This window comes from Caloenas nicobarica, chromosome 5, assembly GCF_036013445.1.
Source record: "Caloenas nicobarica isolate bCalNic1 chromosome 5, bCalNic1.hap1, whole genome shotgun sequence".
NCBI classification, from domain to species: Eukaryota; Metazoa; Chordata; class Aves; order Columbiformes; family Columbidae; genus Caloenas; species Caloenas nicobarica.
In genome coordinates, this window is record NC_088249.1 from 24,016,603 (window position 1) to 24,038,594 (window position 21,992).

Consider the following 21,992-nt stretch of genomic DNA (forward strand, 5'->3'; position numbering starts at 1 on the left):
GCTCAGCATCTCCACCTCCCCTCAGCCTCCTTTCCTCCAAACCAGACAACCACAAAGTCCACAGCTGTTCCTCATAGGACATGACTTCCAGCCACAACACCAGCTTTGTTGCCCTCCTCTGAATGCATCCAAAGACCTTCATATCCTTCTCAAACTGTGAGACCCAGAACTGCACACAGTACTCAAGGTGAGGCCACACCAACACTAAATACAGCAGGATAATCATCTCTTCTGACCAGCTGGTTCTGCTATGGCTGGTGCACCCCAGGGTGCAGTTTGCCCTCTTGGCTGCCAGTGCACACACTGCTGACTCCTATGGAGCTGCTGCCGACCAGCACCCACAGGTCCTTTTCTGCAGGGCTGCTCTCCAGCCACTCTTCTCCTAATTTATACTTGTGTCCAGCATTACTCCATCCCAGGTGCAGAATCAGGCATTTGTTCTTGTTAAATTTCATGCCACTGATGATTGCCTAATGCTCCAATCTATCTAGATTCCTCTGCAAAGACTCCTGTCCCTTGAGGGTGAACAGCACCTCCCAGTTTAGCATCATCAGCAAACTTGCTAATGGTGCAGTCAACTCCCACATCCAAACAATTGATAAAAATACTGAACAGAACTGTCCCTAGTATTGAGCCCTGAGAACACTGCTGGTGACTGGTTTCCAGCCAGATGTAGCCCCATTCACCAGAACCCTTTGAGCCCTGTTGTTCAGCCAGTTCTTCACCCAGTGCACTGCATACTGGTTCACGTCACAGTTGGACAACTTGTTCAGAAGGATGCTGTGAGGGACAGTATCAAATCCTTAATAAATCCATAAAAACTACATCTACCACTTTTCCTTCATCTTCTAGGGGGATGACCTTATCATAGAAGGATATCAAATTACTTAAACAGGACTTTCCCTTTGTCAACCCTCGTTGACTGTGCCTGATGAGTGCATTGCCCTTCAAATGCCTTTAATAGCACCCCGTATGATCTTCTCCATAATTTTTCCAGGTACTGAGGTTAGACTAACAGGTCTGTAGTTTCTTGGGTCTTCCCTCACACCCTTCTTGTTAACTGGAATAATATTGGCCAGCTTCTGGTCAGCGGGGACCTCCCTAGACTCCCAAGACCTTTGACAGATGACTGAGAGGGATCCTGCTGTAATATCCACCAGCTCCTTCAGTACTCTGGGATGAATCCCATCCAGCCCCACGGACTTGTGAACATTCAGCTTACAACTTCAGTGCCCACAAATGGAAAGTCACTGTTCCCACAGTCATGGTCATCCAATTCAGAGGACCACGCAGGGGTCTATCAGTATTATTAGAGACTGGGGAAGAAAAAAAAAAAAAAAAATTGAATGCCTCCACTTTTTCTTCAACCTGATTTGTCTGGTGACCATCTTCAACAAGTATTGGTCCGATGTTTTCCTCAGACCTCCTCTTGCTATTAATGTACTTTGAAAAGCCTTTCTTGTTGTCTGACACAATACTGGCAAGTTTCAACTCATAGGCTTTAGCCTTCCATGTTTTCTCCCTGCACATGTGAACCACAGCTCTGTAATCTTCCTGCAAAGCCTGACCTTGCTTCCAGAGACCATACAATTTTTATTTCCGCCTTCATTCCAAGAGGACTTCTCTGTTCAGACAAAATGGCCTTCTGCACTGACTGTTTGACTTTCAACACAAAAGGATTGCCTGCTCTTGTGCTTTTAAAAGGTGACCAGCACATATGGACTCCTAAGGCCTCAAAAGCAGATTCCCAGAGGACACCACTAACTAGCTCACTGACTAGCTTAAAGCTAGCTCTCTTGAAATCCAGGGTAGCAACTCTGCTGCTCATTTTTCTCATTACATCAAAAATTTTTAACTGAACAATTTTGTGATTACTGTCATCAAGACAGCCGCCTACCAAATCCTTCTCTATTCACAATAAACAACTCTAGGAGGGCATCTTGCCTACTTGGCTCACTGAGTACTTGTGACAAGCAATTATCTTCAACATACTTCAGGAATTTCCCAGACTTGCTTGTGACAGCAATATGGTACTCCCAGTTGATATCTGGGAAGTCTCCCATAAGGACAAGGAGAGAAGACAAACCTAGAAAAAGACTGGGGAGTCTTGGTGGACAAGAAGTGGAATATGAGGGAGCTGTGTATCTTTGAAGCAATAATCACATAATGGACTGCTTTAGTAGAAGCGCTGCTACCAAATCAAGGCACATTATTACTACTCTGTTTCCCTGAAAATAAGACAGGGTCTTATATTAATTTCTGCTCCAAAAGATGCTTACTTTTTTACATGTATTCCATGACTGGACACTATTTAAATTGACTTTTTTAATGAACTGTAATTAGGGCTTATTTTTGGAGTAGGGCTTATATTTCAAGCATCCTCAAAAATCCTTAAAAATCATGCTAGGGCTTATTTACGGGGAAACAGGGTATTATTCCTTTTTACTCAAGCAATCAACATCTGAAGCACTGTGTCCTTCAGTGAGGGTATTGTGTGAGTACAGCATGAATTCTAAGGAATCTGCCTTAGAGGAAAAGAGACAAAACAACGTACCTAGTTCATTCATCTAAGAATGTTGCAAATATTCAAATCTGCATCAAGCTACTGAAGTCTGAAGATGAATTTTCCTAAATACCCTGGAGTAACAAGATATACGATTCATTTGGCTTGTCTACCACTCAGGAGAATCAAATTTGGTTGAGAGCCTGACTGACCTGCAAATGGTTTCTAATGTAGAAACAGAAAAGACAGGGCAGCTGCAAGAACTTTAGTCTCCTGGCACTTCCAGAAAGTTGCCATGGCAAGAAGTGTGGCTCACCAAGACAAGGTCTGCCACAGTTACTCTTTAGTACTGCCACAGGTACATCCAACCTTTAAAGGCAAGGAAAACCTCCTAGGAGCTTACAACCTAAGTAAGGGCTTAACCAGATGAACAGTGCTACTGACCTCAATAGGAAAATCTGATAAATTATCTTTCCCTTCCCCCAGAGAAAAATCACGTGAAGTCTGGCAACACCCCCTCTGCTGCAATGAGTGAGATGAAGGCTGTTGATTCCCTAACACCTCAAACACCTTTCTTATAAAAGTTTTAAAACTGTCCTGACATCACAGAAGAAACAGAACTACCCTGAACAATACTCAGAATGTAGTACGATGTATCAGAATTGGTTTTTAAAAGGGGAACACAAAAGCCAAAACTTAAAATTTTAGCTGAATGTTCAGTAATCTGAGTAAGTCTGTTGAACAGACTCAAACCAACAAAGGTTCTGGAGGACCTTCATGGATTGAAAATATACAATTGCACAAATGCTCTTTTAAGGAACCACTTCCTGTCACTGAAGCAGCCTGCAAGTTAGGTTACAAGGCTTTCAATCCTAAAATTTATCTGCAGATTGTCAGGAGAATGTGACCACCTTCTCCCTTCACTGTGTTCACGAGCACGACAGTCAAGCTACTGCTCTTCAGGTTTACCTGCTCTCTGTGTTCTAGATTACAGGCCCTCCAGTGCTGAGCTTCCTGTGCTCTTAAGCACCACTGCTCATAACAACTTCAAAATAAGACAATCCAATGACTACTTTAAAAACAGGAACACCCTCCACAAAACCCTTACAGCTTGTCCCATAAACCAAACTGACCTCTGGAGTCCATCAGCAAGGTAAAAAGGCTTTCCATGTTCTAAATAGTCCTAAAATGTACCACCAAAAAAAAAAAAAAAGGTTTTGAGAGGGATTTACATGGACAGATATGACAGTTTGCTTGGGCTGCAAAATATAAATCCAATTTGGATCTCTCCCCAAGAATAAGTAGGTATTAAGGGATCAGACATGGGCAATGTGTCTGTAACATAACTGTATTTGTCAATCGTGATTTAGTGAGTCATTCAATTTTTGTTTTCTATACGTTATGACCATTTAACATTTTAATACACAGTTAAATATAAATCACTGGTTTATATACTCACAATCAAATCTGTCCCTCAGCTATTTGATTTATAACAGAGTACAGAACACTGCAAAACCACTAAAAACATGTAAATTTTGCTATTTAAAAGTGCTAACTGCACCAACTGCAACATTCAAAATGAATTTCACGAGCTTAAACTGTCCTGTCTGAAAAGCTCCATCCGGTGAGGAAAGCAAAAAGAGTTTTATGCATACAAGTATATCCTATTTTTAAAGGACTTAAGCAGCCGTGAGGTCACCTGTTCCTTGACACATGCTATACAGGTATATATTCTAAAAACATACCCCAAAATAAGCTCTAGACAGAGTAATTTAAGGAAAGTAACTGGAGTGCGATCAAGAATTCAAGAAAAGAGGGGAAAGAAACCACTATCCATATATTCTGCAACACAGACATAACAGGGGACCAAGTGGAAGTGCTATGAAGAGCACAGAATCTCTTTTGTGTATGTTGCAGAGTAAAGTACAATCATTTGTAGGTGGAGACGCCTCCAGCAGATATAGCAGACAATACTTCTTTCAAGGGAGGGAAATCATGAGACTGAAGTGGTCTGATCAATACCCAGAATGCCCTGAACTCAGGTGATATTTTAAATGGCTTTTTTGTTCAATGGCACGTTAACTTCAATGGCAAGTATCCTTTAGAAACACTGTCATTTTTTAATTTATACACCAAGAAACTGAGGTTTTGTATATCCTCTGCCATACTTCAAGCATATTCACAGATCCAGGCTCCTTTCAGGACACCAGCGTGCACATTTATGTCCAAGTAGTTCTCCCAAATCCTTATCCAGTAGGACATTTAGGAAAGAACATGCAATACACAAGCAAGACCAAATACATTCAGAATAAGGGAGAAGGAAAAGGTCTAGTGGGCCATGCTACCAGGGAGCCAATGCCAATTGCTGAATGGACAAGCACTGTATTTGCTTCACTGGAAGCAACATGATTCGAGTCCATTAGCACACGGCCTGAAAGCATTCTGCTAACACAGAATTCAGGTTCCATGTTTCAATTTGTTTGCATTCCCCCCGCATTCCCCAGCCAAGAAATCCTTCTGGCTTGCAAGAAAAGAGGGGGAGAGTTTTGCCTCCCTGGGTGGCAGGAGGACTTTCACCCCAAAACCACTGAATGCACAAACAAGCAACATGTCCAGGTGGTGAGTAAAGATCTGAAAACCCAAAAGAATCTGTACATGACCCAGCACATATAAGCTGGCATCAGGGAAGGAGATGAATGCATAATAAATACAGCAATAACAAGAACATTTTAAAAAAACCACTGCAGTCCCAAGACTAATTACCTTTTTTAAAACATAGATTCACAAACATGATTTAAGTATGCGGGGCACGCAGATCAGTCTGGATGATGGCACGCATCATGCACCAATACTGAAGATATTGCTACTGCCAAACAAGATGTTTGGAGAAGACACACACCAGAGTCAAACACTTCCAAAATCCAGCAAGCTTTTACAGTTGCAATGTGTCCTTTCAGCCGTATCCGGGGCTCTTCTCTGGTGGCATTTTAAAAAAGTTACTGGAGGCAGCAATAGTGGCTTTCTCGGCTGCTGGTGGTTTCCCTGTCCACTCAGAGTTCTGGGATCTCAGGGATGGTGTTGCTGGTAGCTCTGACACTGCTGCATCCATGTGGACAGATAAAGTTGCTGGAATATAAAATCGCAGGAAAGGGGGAACAGAAGAAGAGAGAAGGACAATAAAAAGAAAAGGTTAGAACAAGGGACTTCATAGCAAATGCCTCAATACATAATTTCTTATATGAAGGTGTTACATACTAAGTTCCTAAAAGTTCCCCCATGAAATTCATTTGAAATATAGGTTCTTGACAGCACTAACAGTTTCGCCTAAGGAGTCTCATATTCGGAACTCCCAAGTTCCCAGCCCACTAACTAGATCCCTTACTCAAAGTTCCTGTTGAAAATCAAGAACTTTAGCTGTCCCATACTTAAACAGAATCAATTCATAATCACTGAACTGAAGATAACTTGATCTCTCCACAAAGACTCAATTAACCCTGCATCTAAGAATGTTGATGTCCCCGAAGGCTTGGCAAATTTCAGGTTGCAAACGTCAGGGAAAGAGGAACACATCCCATTTGTCCTTACCCAGTAAGGGCAGTACCATGAACCTCCACATATATCCAATATAGTAAATCAGCATATTATAATAAGAAGCTACCTGCTAAGCTAGGTTGGAATACATTCTCATTCTCAATACAACTACAGCTTCAAAATTGGACAGGCTATAATTAGCAAGTGAGATGTGCAGATCCATAGCTCAACCCAAAAGTCACCCAAAATTCCAGAAGGGTTGTCAGAAACCTGGAGATAAGAGTTTTCTCCCTTTCTCAGTATCCCAAATCGCTCAATCTTCACAGGCAGAAGAGGGCTGGATAACAAAGAGTAATTACCACACAAGTCTTTGGGGCAACCATAATTTTTTTAACAAGTAACTGCTTCAGTACAAAAAAACCATCTCTCTTTCATTGTATTCTCACAACAGGCAATAGTTGGTTGTGTGTTTTTATTACAAGTTGCTTCTGCTGCTCTGTAGTGCATAGAGGATAAAGAAGCCATAACAAGCCTCAACTAGAGGACTGATTGCTTTGAAGTTTAAATAAAAAGCTGGTTCAGTGCTTGAGGTTCTGCACTCAGTAGATCTGGGAACCCCAAAAATCCTGCTTCTGTACATCCAAAACAGTGAGTCATTCCCATACCGCCACAACAACACAGCTGATAACATTATATTGTATATTTTACATCTAGCCCATCCACTTCCTCCATCTGAAGGTCATATGAAAGAGGCAAAAAATCTACATCGAAGTCCTTAAACTAGGAATCACCACCAATACCACACTATGGGCTCTTCGCTAGCAGCCTCCCCACTCAGACTCTCCATCTTTGCTCATAAAAAGAAAAAAAGCAAAGGACTGAAACAGGCTGCTTGCTCCTGGGTACCATCACACCATGAGAAAGAGTGAATGCATTAGCAAGAAATAGGAGAGGAAAAATTCACCAAGTTGCTACTACTCATCAGACTGTTCTCTGACTAGCACTTTCAGAGACTGCTAACTGGCACCTTTTAGAAATTATTATTTTCACAAGCTAAATGTGAAAACATGCCAAGGCAGCCAAAAGTCTATTTATGCATATTTTTACCCCAAACTCACGTAATACCTGAATAGGATGCCAGTTACCATGTGCACTGCTACATATATAGGTGACTGGACCACATAAACATTAAAAACATAAATGTAAAGCTGGACAATTGTTCACCATTCATTTCACAAACAACTATACTTGTGGCCTATTCTGACAAACAGAAGACAGGCACCACAGTCTTCATTAGATCCCTTTCAAACCAGAGAATAACTACCAGAAGAATAACATTTTATATCATATTTCTCAGACAGGTTCTACTGTGCCACCGAGGACATTATTCCACATCTATTGCACTGTAATGGAAAGTAACTAAACACAAGGACACCACCAATGCCTTTTGAAGGCCCTAAGTCTTAGATCACTTAAAGTTCAAAGGACCTTTATCACTACAGACTTTCTTCCTCCCTGGGCACCGGCTGTTGGTCACTGAGTTGGATGAACTTCTGGTCTAATCCAACCAGTCTTACTTCCTCCAGATTTTACCGCCAAACTACACCAGCCAGACTTTTGTTCTTACCCACTAAAAGCCTCCTGCTTTAGGGCTCACACACTGCTCAATTGTGTCGTGTGGAAAGTACTAACTTTCATTTTCAAGCTCTCTCAACATTTGGATAAGTTTGCCCAACTTCATTTTGACAACGGTCACTTCCTGAACTGCAAATGAATTCTGAATTTTCTAACCACTTTTTGTTGCTCTCAACAGCCAAGCCTTTTTCCAAAATGCTATTCTTTAAACAGATAGTTCAGTTATGGTATTTAGGCCAGTTAAACTTCTGGTATTAGTCCTGCCCTTTGAAGCTAATGCCATAACAATACAATAGAGACCTAGACACTTCTGCTGCAGTAATGCCTGGTTTTGGATGTTCATACAAGGGTCTCTGACAAAAGATGTTTTACCAGAATCCATAAACATTCATGAGAGTACGTGAGAAGACATGGAATAAACTTTATTTGCTTGGCTCCCAAATAAGCAACATCTCTAGCTCACTTCTCTCATTCCTACAGCTAGAAGGAAGATGGCATCCACATCTCATAAGCCGTTTATTAGCATTTTCTGATTTCAGGCAAATTCAACTCAAAACTTTCTGTGGATGGTGAGGGGGGTGAGGCGACAGAGGAAGATTTGTAGCTGCATGTTTAAGAAAGAAGCTAAATTCATCACAATGACAGGGGAGAGTGTTGGCAGAGATTTGAGCTATTTATTCTTTTAGGAAAATCCTATAAAGAATGACATGAGGAAGCCTCTATCTGCAGTCTTGTTCATCACACTGGTGAGGAGTCCGATAACAGATGTATGCAGTAGCGTGATTTAGTGCCGAGAGCTGGCCCCTGATGTGTATTAATACAGCGGCAAAGCGGAACGAGCCCCTCTTCATCACTCATCTCTATAAAAGAGGTGGAATCCGAGATGGCCCGATGTTCGGCAGAGCAAGCCCATTTGTTCTGCTGACTGATGGAGCCAGCTCAGGCTGTGTCCTTCACCTCCATGGGGCACTCAGGTTGCAAAAAAGGAGATCACTGAAGCAGGACCTGGTCAACAAGTGAGACGAGAGCAGTTGGACTCAGCTAAGGAGCTATTTAAAGGTGAAGAAATCCAGCACTCTCTGTGCCTGCAAGTGACAGGCTTGGGCCTGTGTTCTGGTTCACCTGTGTTGCATCTTTCACGGTAGAAGTAAAATACCACAAACATAAAATGCCTCTGTAGTGAGAGAATGAGGCTGCCATGATTCCTCAGGTACAGGGGAACCCCAGTATAAGACATTTATGTAGCGGTGAGTAGATGCATGGCAAGGGAGAAAAATCTATATCTATCTCATCAATGTCTAACAAGCACAAGAGTCTTCAGTTAATTCTACGTTATTGCAGAGTAATCCTATGTATTTCTATAGGCATTAGTAATTCCACAGTCAGATCACCTTGGACAGAAGTAAAATCAGGTTTCAGAAGTTTCTAAGTTACATGTCCACGTTGTGTTCCAGCTGCAACTGGGAGACTGCTGTAGAAAGTCAGCTTCAGTTACCCAATCACAAAATGTCCTTTCTGCAGCTCAGTATTGTAGCAAACCCTGCCCATAGCTGTTAACTTTGTCGGGGATATTTCTAAACAGTGTCTAAGGAAAAGATCTTTACCATTTCTGACCATTAAAGACCTTGCAGCACTTTTCTCTTGATGACCAGCACAAGTATCCTGTCTGGATTCTAGTAACTATAATCTCCTTCCTTATTTTGTAATACTCTAATTTCCTTTCCCTCATCCCTAAAAAAAAAAAAAGAAAAAACCCAACAAACCACCTTTCAAACCTCTGTGCTATTTTCCAGTACTGAGTTCCACTTCAGATGAAGATTCAGCTCTTCAAGAAGTGTTCACTATACAATTTGCCCAGTCAAGTACGTACAAATTACATAATATTTTGAAAGCTATAGGCATAGAAACGGAAACTCTCCCTATAGAAAGCGACCAGCAATGCTGTACAGAAGACCCTCTGAACAATAAATAAATGGACAGGTAGGTAATAGGGGACAGTGAGACACTAGCATTCATACCAAGAAAACCTAGTATCCCAGAACTAAAATTCTGTGGCTACAGACAGATAACTAACTCACTAACTCTTTCACTACAGAAGCCTGAATTATTATTTTATTAATTTACTATTATTTTATCTTATTTTTTTAATACAGGACCTTACAGACAGTCTGTAATCCAGACCTGTAGCCTGGAGAGCTAGTACAACTTTCTTCCCTACTCCATTATTCTACTGTCTATCCACCAGCCCAAGGAAGAAATCTGAACTTCATTCCTCCTATTCATCATCAGTTTTCATCACCGCTGTTTTCACATCAACATTTTTCGCATCGGATTACCCACCACCTTGTTACTGGATTACAACGACAGTTTTTTAATAAGCTAGTTGGAAGAACATGGGTCGCTTGCTAGTAGGCAAAATATTTCAAGAGGGGGTATGCTGAGAGGCCAGAAAGAAGCCTTCTAAACCCCTCTGTGTTCTGCAGATCAAATATTTTTTCAGATTCTGATGAGTAATCAATCACTTTCTAGAAATACGCCACACGAAAATAAAGCAGCACTTTAATCAGTACCTCCCCAGTGTGAGAAAAAACTATTTTCATCCACAAGACAACTCACAGGTCTCACCCAGGGATGACACAAAAATTGCCAGATTTCCACTCTTGTGAAAGTGTCTAGGAATATCCTGAAAAAGGGCACCAGAGCCACCAGCTAATGTCAGCCAACACTGAAGGAACACGGTGTGTATAGTGATAATCTCTTTATTACTATGTACTGCATAATTTAGGAACGATGGAAAGAATACCTTACGAAGAAGCAGATTATTACCCCCTGTACAGTGAAGCACTGTAAATTATATTAACTTACCACAGCTGCATCATCAAAGATTTGTTTAGTAGGCAGCTTTTGATGCTATGCAAAAACACATGATATATTCTCTCTTACACACGTTTCATTAGTTTCTAATGTAGATAATGCTGGTTTTGACTACTGTGAGTGACTCTGTCACTTTGCTCAAGAGGGACACAACTAGAAACACAAGCACACAGATAAATTCAGGTTACCTGATGTTGGGCTGGACATGGAGGCTGCAGCTGGCTTTCGTTTCCTCTTGATGTCCCTTGAACATGGTGGTCCCAGGTGTACATTTGCTTGCCTACGGAAAAATTAAAACAAGTTAAACCCTGTTCCAAGTATTACCTTCCTGTAAGGCTACGGCAAATCACCCTCCAACTCCCACCTTCCCGTCAGCTTCTTAACTAGTAGGCAGCACAAATAAAAACCTTCTCAGGGAAGTCTGGTTCATATTCTTTCTTAATATACTGTTATGCACATAAACTGCTCAGAAGAATAATTATTTTATACATTTGTACAGTCCTAAAATTACATTTGGACCTTTGAAAGCAAGTGCGAGGCTGATGCAGCCCCTGGTGAAAATGAGTTTGACACCCTTGCCTTAAAGGAACTGGTTTTGTATTAAGTTTAAAGTAACTCTTTGTATAAGACGTGATCAAGCAGTGATACAACACACGTCCTACCATTACTTCTGTACAAGCATAACAAATGTCTGCAAGATTGCTCTTTAAAGAAATCAGGTGATATTTGCTGCCTTATTCAGAAATTATATCAAAACCTATTTAGTACTGTAGAGTCATTTTAGAATGTACCTACATTGCAAATGTCCATGCATATTGTTTCCACTACAGTAGTAAGTTCGCAAAGTTAGGAATGCCAAACTGTCTCATGCATTTTCAAAATCATGATTTCCTTATCAAAGTGCTGTGAAAACAGCTGAATCTGGTTTATGGTTATACAGCCTCGCTGCACCTGTAAACTGGCTGAAAGGCATCATCTGTCCCAGTCATATCAATGATCAAGTCTGATGCCTACTGATGACCACTTCAGTTTAACCACTTGCCAATTAAGAAGAAACTTGCATTATTGGGACTGGTTTGAACTGAGCAGTCCTCCAAGTTCTAGACTAGGAAGAAGAGAAGTTGCATTCAGCAAAGCCAGTCTGGGCAGCAGACCAGAAACCTTTCTCAAATACAGTCCATAATGAATACAAATACATAATTTAGCAATGATGTTGGGTTCAAATCCCTGTTTTGTCTGAGGTAACAGAGTTTCTTTGGCAAGTTCCTTGGTCACTCTCTGCATCAGATCTGAAGTGCAAAATTCAGAATGACAGTGCAAATAAAATCCATTCAAGATTGTGAGGTGCTTACATGGTATAAAGATTGGAACCATATAAATTTTGATTAGTAAGTGATTAAAAGCTTCTGTGTCTTTAAAGCTTATTATTTTGCTTTTTTAAAAAAATCCTGAAAGTTAACCAACACATTTATCAAGTACTGAAATATTTTACAGATAACAAAAGGAAAAGTTCATGGTTTCATATTTCCAGGCCAAAACCTACTTCTAAAAAAGCAGCATATTTGTAATAGACACCATTTTAGACGCTGAATTTATGCAAAACCAAAACGTGCTGTTGTAGTTATACAGAATGGTGTAGGGAGCACAAAAAATTTCCTATGCCGGCCAAAACTATAAATTGTTTGAATGCTGCTGGGTCTACCTACTTACCTGCAAGAAATTCACAACCACAAAACAAGAAATATCTACTGTTCCACCTTCTCAACTAAAATTCAAACATTCTACAATAAATTTACAAGATCTGCCATTTAAATCTGACATTAAGGAATAGTTTCAAAAATTTTTAAGTTATGCTAAGTTTCATTGACAGCAATTTTTTCAAATCTGGGAATGCATATTAATATAACCAGACACAGAAGTCTCCTGAAAATACAAAGTGAAGGCTTTCAAAAACACCAGCACACCTATAGACTGCATATTCAGATCTTGTGTTCCTACACATAAGTGACTAACCTCTAAGTGACTTCGCATATGCTAAAAATTGCTTTTGTACATGACTATGGTAGTGGTTATATAGTATTTTACCACAGTTTTACCACATATTCTGAAACAGCTAGGCACACATAGTCCAAGGAAAAGACAGTCTCAATCAAGTGGAACTTCAGTTTTTTATTTTGCATCAGTGACATAGTATTAGATTACTAACTAAATGACTACACAATTACATATAATAATCCAACTCATTTTATCACATAATGATAATAAGGTTCCCTTTTTAATTTTATGACCTTACACCAACATTAGTCAGCTGATCCTTGGTGGAGAATCACTATGGACTAGGAAAGTACACACGACCATTTCCAAGAGATTTTATGCTATTTTTCCCAGTTCACAAATGTTAGATTTCAAAGAAGAGCTCCTGGCTCTCAGCTCCATGCTCAAACCGTATCTACTCTAACCTAACGATTACCCAGGGGGTAAAAAAAAAAAAAAAAGAAAAAAAAAGAAAAAAGAAAAAAAAAAGAAAACAGAACATGAGAATCGCAAAATCCCTTCTTGTAGTGAAAGTAAAGGCAAATCATACTCCAGCTGGAGACTAATAACAAGGATGCTGCATTTAGCAGCCCTGCCTCTAACACACAAAGGCTCAGAGGTCATAAATTGTCTCTCTAACATGTATTTCATTCAGGTTTATCCCTTATTGATCACTCATGCTTCAGTTAGTAAATCAGGAACCTATTGATTACTCACTGGCTCTGACTGACCTGGTGGTAAAAGCATCAGTTTCAAGTGGCTGGTGCACTTTATAGGCACCATAAATCTGCATACGGGCAATCTCCAGGTGGTAGGTACCTTGAGAGAGAGAGGAGCACACAGAAGAATGCACACAGGGATGATAATCCTCATTGAGAAATGGACTGAAAGGGTGTCTGACGTATAATTCATGGAGTATGCATTTTTTGGTAGATATTACACTTTCCAATCTAAATTTCTAAAAGTTAGCTCACATACAGGTACTATATTGGTAAAAGAATAGAATTGCTGGATCCCAGCTTAACGGCAGGCTCCTAGAAACACCATGATGAGGAAAAGTCAGGTCATGGGTATGCTCAGCATACAACACTGCAGTGGACAGGCTGAACTAGAAATTGTGAAAAACTCCCTGACAGGTTGCAACCATGAATTAGGGTTTTTTTGCCAAAAGGTGAATTTTAACAATCCTTCTGAACAGTTTAAAAATAATTCTGAAGTAGAAAAGAACAGGGCTGAGATGAAAGGCTGACAGAAAATGCACATTTGTGCATTGTCACAAGCCCCTCTGTGAAGAAGTCCGAGGCACAGAGCTTTGTGGGATGAAAGCTCTGGGCCTAAACTGAGAAACTAGAACGGTACTTACTCTGTCCTTACTGGCTTTCAATCTCTTCTGCTAGGTTTCTATACTTGCTTCAACATTGCACAAACAGTAATAAGAAAATAATTACCTGGTTACATTTGGACTATGGCTGGCTAATCATTAAAAAAAAAGTCACAGTGCTCAGTCACAGTTGGATATGCCAGGTGACCAGAGACTGATGTGAAAAACTAGTTTACAGTCTAGAGAGGACTGAAATTCTAACCTGGGAAAAGAAAAAGCAGAACACACCTGGAGAGACAATGCAGGATCCAAAGTGCAGATACACTGGTGTCTGCAATATATCCAACTCACACGGCAGCCTCTCACTGCCAGGAGTTAGTGAATGAAAAATAACATACGTTTAGAAAAAAATGGGTTTATATGAAAAAAAGTCTACAGTGCCTTTCTGACAGAGATGATTTTTTTTTTTTTTTTTTTAAATCACAAGCTAAAGGAATCATCCAGGAAATATGGATTTGAGTCGTCGTCTTAACATAGTACTTAAGGTACCTGATTCTGCATGCAGGTCACACTGGAGAAAACATGGGCTTTGCTATACAGAAAGCTGAGATGCATTGCTGTCTCTAATGTGCCAGAAGTAACACTTCCTTTCTTTTCTTTTCCATGTATTTGTGATTCTGTGATATTTATTCTATGACTTTATTTATATATTTTTTTAAATGAACTATAATTGCATACACTGGACTCCTATTTCACTCCTACATTTCAAGGTGACCATGTGCTGGACTATAGGGTCACAGGAGCTTGCCACTATTTTACATATATCACGGGGTTTCAACAGAAAATTTGGACTGGCAGTACAATCTGTGGGAGGCAATACAGAGCACAAGCAGACACCAGCTCACAAAGAACCTTACTGAACAGCACCAGGCCCCTGAAACCTTCACTATCTGTGAAGAAAAGTCTAGATTGTAAAGTAATGTCCACTCTCTCAAAATTTGGGGTACAAAACCACCTCAGTCTCACAATGGAGGTCTCTGAGAAGACCCCACAGAGCTACCTGTGACAGCCTGTGGCCTTCTCAGAGGCAGGAGCCACATCGCACACTTGGAGGCATGTGCCTCTCGCTGTAATCTCACATCATCCAGCTTCTCTGCTGACAATCTTCTTCTAACCCTATCCTTGGAGGAAGCAAAGCACTGGGATTATGTAGTGAGAGGCAGCCATTAATCTACTGTCATACAAACAAGGGATGCTATTATCCTCATGTTAAAGTAAACGTTCAGAGAGAGCTTTCTAACAAGGATACTGCTACCAACACTCCACACAACTCAGCTGTTGCTGCTGTGATGCTATATTCCTAGAAAACACAGGCCAAATAAAAGGCTCTCTCTTTAAGCCCTGAGGTGTCACCTGAGGCTGTTGATGGTGGCTTGACAAAATTAATAGTAAAAGCGTAGTTCCTCCTTCTCTTTGACTATAAAGCCAACTGGGCACCAAAGTCTGATCTGCACATAATAGGTGTAAATCAGTACAAATTGCTCATCCAATCTGCATGCAAAGCTCCCATGCATGCACGTGGTTCTTGCTATCTCATTTTACTGTAGATATTTCCTGTGCATAGCAGTCCCCTCTGCCCTGCAGAGCCTCATGAGAGAGCTTCTAGAGAACATTTGCAGATTCCAAAATCACTAACACATCAGCTCACTTCCTAAATTACCTGAATTTCATAGGTCTTCATGTAGTAACAGCCTGCTCCCCAAGTAAGCAGTCTAATGACATAGCAATTCCATTCCTAAAAGTCTGCGTGTGGCAAATGCAAGTGAACACATTTGCTTTTAGTTTTCCAGGTAAGCATTCTGGCAGAGAAAACATGATCCCATATATTGTGTTCTCTATTTTCATATTGAATCACACAATATCTGTGCCAGAAAGAGTCCCAATATTTGCCAGATCTGCTGAGTGCAGAAATTTGATAATGGCAACATGCTTTATAGGCGAAGAAAGCAATAGCAAGTAAACAAAATTCTAAAGCCAACGGGAATTTACTTTTCACTCCAGAGAATTAGAATTTAACAAAATGGGAGCATTAGGCCTCAGACAACTGCATGTGACACTAGGTTGATATCTGCTGTTCATTGCATGCCTGTCAGAAGAATTCAGCTACATCCCCAACAGCAATAATAGCCAGGCTTTAGCAAAGGAAGACACAAAAGCGCTCCAGCTAAATGGAAAAAAAGTTTTAAAAAAACTAGAGAGGAAGATGTCTAAAGCACACGTTTTTACATAAAGGCAATTCCAACGAAGATGCATGGACAGGTTGTGTGGAATGAGAAGGATACTGTCCTGGTCAAGGAGGACAGCATGAAATTGTGAACACCCGTTCACTCCTCCAGCTGCCTCAGGAAAGGCTTGATACTGCAGGCAATCCCTACACCTCCACGTGCTTGGGCAAGACACAGAAATGTCAGGTTCTCTGCACAGATACAGAAGAGAAAGAACAAGATATACTTTGATGAGCATATTTCCAGAGCTGGAACTAGAATTAGAGACATTCAAACTTTTTCACTCTAACAGCACCACCAAATCCCAGGTATAGAGCAACTGGCAGTTTACTAGGAAATGATCACTCATCCCTTTAGATCTTTATTCCATGTTCGAGGCAAGACGAAAGACTTGCTTCTAAACCAAATTAAACTCTAGGTTTACAGTTTATATTAACCAAAACTTCAATTCATCTGTACTGTTCAGAGGTCTCTCTAACATCATTCTTTGAATCTCCACCTTCAATATCTACTTTCTATCTGAGGTCCATTTTTCCTATGACCTCCAGTGGGATCATTTAATTGAGCTTTTCACCCATAACCCTATTTTCAAGGCTAGGCAAACAATAAATGGCATTATGGACAACCTTCCTCTCTTATTCTACCTGCTATTCAAACTCAAATTGAAGGGAACATTGGCTCTAGGCTCTTCAGAAACTCTTACACCACCTCAAGGGATTAACATTCCACCAGTCAACAACCTACAACATCTTCGCACTGACAGAGCCACCAAATAACCAAAATCTAATAAGATATTCCACTTGAGCCTGTACAAAATCCTCTTAAGTAAAAGGAGCTCCAGAACAAAATTCTATTCAGACAACTCCTTTCTCCCAGAAAGGCAAAGTGCAAAGGGGATAGAGGGGAAGATTCACTTGGGCTGTCCATGCAAGTCTCTACTTGCTTGCTTTTAACAGCCTGCATCATCAAGCCAAAACCTTAACAGACAAGACATGATTAGCAAACACTTTGTGCTCTTAAAGGAGAGTAATTATAGGCATGTGAAAAAGGAAGAGATCCCTGAGGTATTCTTCCTTGCATGCCTCCCGAGAGGCAGCAGGGCCATTAAAAATTCCATGATGAAGAGGAAAAACAGCCTGGGAACAGCCAGGAGGCAATACAGCAAATTAATACACCAGCCATCCCTCGGGAGAACTGCAAGAAAGCAGGAAACTCTCCTCGCTTCACAAAATAAAATTATACCACTAATGATAACAGTCACCACACACACATAACTGCTTCTCATGATGGGTGTGAAATTCCCAGTGCTGTGCATACACTTTGAATGAAATCTCTTCTCATCACAGACATAAAGCAAGAAAGGTAATCTTGGTAGTGTAAAATTTATACAGCCTTTCAAATAAGACTTCCCAAGGAACCCTCCATATAGAACCTCCTCCTTGACACTTAAAAGCCTTTCTTGAACATCCCAAATTGTGCTCAGTATTCTAGCCTTCAGCTCTGCTTAAATGAAGCACTGGGTTACGAGTCCTCCAGATGAACTGCACCAAAATCCACCCCTGAGACAAAACATTACCATGGGAGAGAAAAGACTCCACCTGGTAACTATACTCCATTGGACACATTTGTGACAGCAGAAACGAAGCAGAGAGAGGTAATTTTGCATGGCACGGTGGACATCAGGTTGAAGAAACTGGATGTCTGCAACATCGAGACAGTTTCTTCCCTAATGCATTTCATCTCATTCTCAGGGGATTAACTCCCACCCACCACACACCATTCTGACAAATTTCTGAGCAGAGTTTCTCCAGGATAAGGTGCAAGCTGTTAGGAGCTTATTAAAGCACTAATTACTGGGATTGACTCCACCTGTGGCAAACAAGGAAGATGTTAACTGGGGTGATGTCTGAACAGCACTTACAGAGATCACCTGAACCTCCTGTAAGAAAATGGACTACTAATAAGCTTAGCACTTGAAGCACCTAAAGAACAACTACTGTCAAGAAAGTGTTTCTGTGAAGGAACAATTTCCTTCTGTACCCTTGGCAGCATCTTTACATAAAGCAAGCACCTTGCACCGAAGTGTTCAATCTTTGCCACACACCCGATTCATTCTTTCCGTACTTCTTTATCCTATAAAGATTCATGAGCACATTTCACACTAAAATAGGAACTACTTTCTCAAACTACAGGCACTTAAAAACACAGCTGCCTCTGGGATAGGACAACTTCTCTGCCAACATTCAGTAACAATTCACTGGGGATATTTTTTTTTCAGAACACCAATCAGTGGTGCATTAGAGGAAGGAACCAAGCATATATTCATCAGTTAACTAAACTAAATATTCAGCAAAAGCAAGCAAACATGATCCCTCCAGGTTTAGAAATCCCTTGCCATAACCAGTAGCTTTGGAAAGGGCCTTCACTGATCATCATAAAGGTAGAGACTTTGCCCTGTTTGAATTTGTGGGCAGGATTTGTCTCGCTTTCCTTTCTGGAAGACAAACTTCTGTGGACCACTAAGTAAAACACTCGAGGCAGAAGAAAGGCCATCCTAGCTGTAAACGAAGAGACCAATCAACCTTGTTTCATGGGCACAAAACATCCACAGAGTGGTGCAACGGCACAGAAACAAACCAATTTGCTGATGCACAATCTTCTGAATTCTTTTTATTCTCATCCAGTTGAATGTTTAAGAGGAGATTTCTTCTTCCCTCCCCCTTTCCAGCTTTAACATGCTGGCTACAGCAGCATGAGGTCATGGTGCAACATCACAAAATTCCCTGCAGAAGCCAGTGGGAGGAGAGGCTTTGCTGGGTGGGTGCCAAGCTTTCGTTCAGACACATACAACCTCAGTACATTTTTCATGCTCTATTTGCTAATTAACAAGGGAAAGAAAGCCATGAAGCTGAAAGTCCAGACGTTTCTTTCAGATTTGGTCCCTTGTACAAGCACATAAGCAGAATTGTGTCCCAGGCAAGGCTCTGTCTCCTTGCATGGGTGAGGAGCTCAAGGGCACCTTACCTTTAGATAGTCACCTGCAGCATAAGAACAGGAGTCACCTCCGAGGCCAACACTTGAATTTAATTTAAGATTAGTCAGCAGAAGGTGCCTGAACAGCATATTAACCCCAGCTATGCAGATGCAAATACACCTCACCATTTGGCCAGACCAGATCTAAATTTCAGCTATAGCAATAGAGAGAGGTACCACACCATCAGAGGTCACTTCAGGTGAGTTCTGAATCTGCTCAGAGGGTCTATTTTAGGCACTCAAGATACCAAAATGCCTCAGCATGTAACCCACACAAGCTCATCAGCACTTTCTCTCTCATCTTGTTCCAATTTTAATAGTGGGCAACAATACTATGCCCATTTGTATCCATACAACAGCAACTCCCTGCACAATTCAGAACAGATCACACTTATTTCTAAAAGGACAGTATGTTCTGCCTGTCTGTCATACACTCTCTCATATACTCTAAGCTTTTAGTGTAGTGAGATGCTCAAATAATCTGCATCAGTATGTTTTATGCTAAGTTTGAATGCAGCCTCCTAGGGAAAAGTGCATTAACTTTCAGGTCCATGAGTTATCGTTCAGACCACATAGTACTACTGAAGATAACCATGGGAAGGAAGCAAGATAACTCCAACAGAACAGAGCAAGGGCATTACCTGGCAGTGCAGTGTGCTGGTGAGCATCTTCGGTGGGAAGCATCAGCAAGCACATCCAGAGAGTACAGAGGAGATAATGGATTGAACTGGAAAGTCAAGAGATTTTATTTAAGCAAAGCATTAAAAGAAACAGTCTCCAGATACAGCTGCTCAGATCCATTCCCTATGGTTGTTCATATAGTATAAGGAGACCTTTCTGACACATCAAGGGGTAAGACTAGGTGAGAACTGACTGTCCCTTCAGACAAAAGACTAGCACAGGGTGCAACAGCAAATCTCATAACCATCTTCGCGCAACAGACAGCCTAACAAAAGCCCACTCCTCTTTCAACTCACATTATTAAAAATGCTGGTTAAGTAAGAGCATACTTAAAGAGCTCTACTGCTGCATATCACGAGCAAAAAGCCTGCATCCTTTTTGGGAAGTCTCTTGTCTACCTTCACATTGTACAGAGAAAAGTCACTGTTATGAACGGTGCAAGCACAGAACTTCCTACAGAGCAGTTCAAATATTCCCTATGGTCATATGCATCACTGAAAGAGACCTCTAGAAGACTCAGGTCCCACCAGGTTCAGTTCATAATGAGGTCCCAATTCATGCCACAGCAAGTTGAGTTGCTCCTCCCACTGCCAACCCACCTCACAAGCTTTTTTTGAAAACTGCTTTAAACCAAGTTTCTGAAACACTATGTGATCAGGCAAATCTTAGATCCCTTGTTAGACATACACTAAACAAATCCTGAAGGCACCAAACCTGTGCAGAAGACACAACTCTTAGGATTTTTTTAAAGGTCAGATAGAAATGGAACAATCTAGTCAATCAATGCATGGACCAAACTTTGCTCAATACGCAAATATAAGGTTTAGACTGGTAGTTTCTCTGTGGTACCTGCATTACACTTCAATTCAGCATCTCCTCTTTATTTATAATTCACACCACAAAGAGGAAATTCATTTCCATCTGCTTTGCAAAGTGCTACAGCAATCTCCAGAACACTTTTCTTGTGTTACTAGAATTACTGATGCATTTTTCAATACGGACAAATAATAATCCACAGCTGTAGCAGGACTCATCACAAAAGCCATTTGCAACTCTAGAACTCTGTACTAGGCCTTCACCTTCAACTTTTCTGAGAAAGAAGAGGAACCATGCACCACAGAGCTGCTGCTATCAGGGAGCTCCTCCTTCCATTGGCCTGTTAGTTTACTGTCAATGAAGTAACACTGCAGCTGCACAGTAGGGGAGAAGCACCAGTAACCCTCTGTAGCTGATTCAAGTTCATTTAAGAAAAACAAAATTTTTTTTGGCCATTTTAAAGCTTATGTAGTAATCATTCTTGTCTTTAGCAATAGAAAAGCAGTATGTGAAATGTTCTCATTAACAGAAAATATACAATTGCACAAAGGCCTGAAAATTATTTCTTGCCATATATGTAGTTTTAGTCACCTGAAGGGTAAAACAGACTTCAGGCCTACTGCTCACCAACTGAAAACCAACTTGCAAGTAAACAGAAAGGAGTGTGCATGGCTAGGAACACTCTTAGAACATGAGTGCTCAAATGGAAGATCCTTTTTGCTTTCTGCTATCAAGAACTCAAGCTCTTATATCTTAAGTTAAAAAGCCTCCTAGCACTGAAGCTATGAAAGACTTACTGAAGAAAATAAAAGTGCATACGTAAGCAAGAGAAACAGGCATCTTATAACTGAAACTCTTATCACCTCTTACAGTTTCCTGTTACAGCTGCTACATAACTGCAATTGTTACTTACCACTGACCGTTTTTTCCCTTCTCTGTTGATGAGGCTATCAGGCAGAAGCCTGAGCCAAACAAGGCAAAACAAAGCATTTAAAAAGAGGAAATTGTTCCAATTTATATTGGCCAAAGCTCCTCCTGCCAAGAGTCATTTTCCCTCCCATTCACTGTCAGAGAGGAAGGCCTACACTAACCTGAAATAGGGAGCTAATCAGTTTAAATAAACAATATAACGCCTGAGACATGGGTTGTGTTCAAAGCCCAGAAGACTTTGGTTACCAAAGTGAGAAGGAACAGGGCCACCTTACCTCATGTGCACAGGCCACACCATAAGGAAAATCAGAAGTTGGCACTTTGTTCTTTCTAGAGAAGGAAACCAAGA

General features: G+C 40.8%; 1 protein-coding gene across 6 annotated transcripts in view; it reads right to left on the reverse strand.

The window, feature by feature from the left end:
• Positions 1-4,699: 4,699 nt before the first annotated feature.
• Positions 4,700-21,992, reverse strand: part of GPATCH2L (G-patch domain containing 2 like) — a 36,782-nt gene continuing 19,489 nt past the window's right edge. For 4 of the 6 annotated variants that reach the window (XM_065635747.1, XM_065635746.1, XM_065635748.1 and 1 more), the window contains exons 8-10: positions 19,858-19,943; positions 10,732-10,823; positions 4,700-5,629 (exon numbers count right to left, since the gene is read on the reverse strand). In XM_065635747.1, the coding sequence (XP_065491819.1) occupies positions 5,457-5,629; positions 10,732-10,823; positions 19,858-19,943 (351 nt within the window). In that variant the 3' untranslated portion in view covers positions 4,700-5,456. The remainder of the gene's footprint in view (positions 5,630-10,731; positions 10,824-19,857; positions 19,944-21,992) is intronic. The other 2 variants (XM_065635750.1, XM_065635751.1) reach the window with 2 other exon arrangements.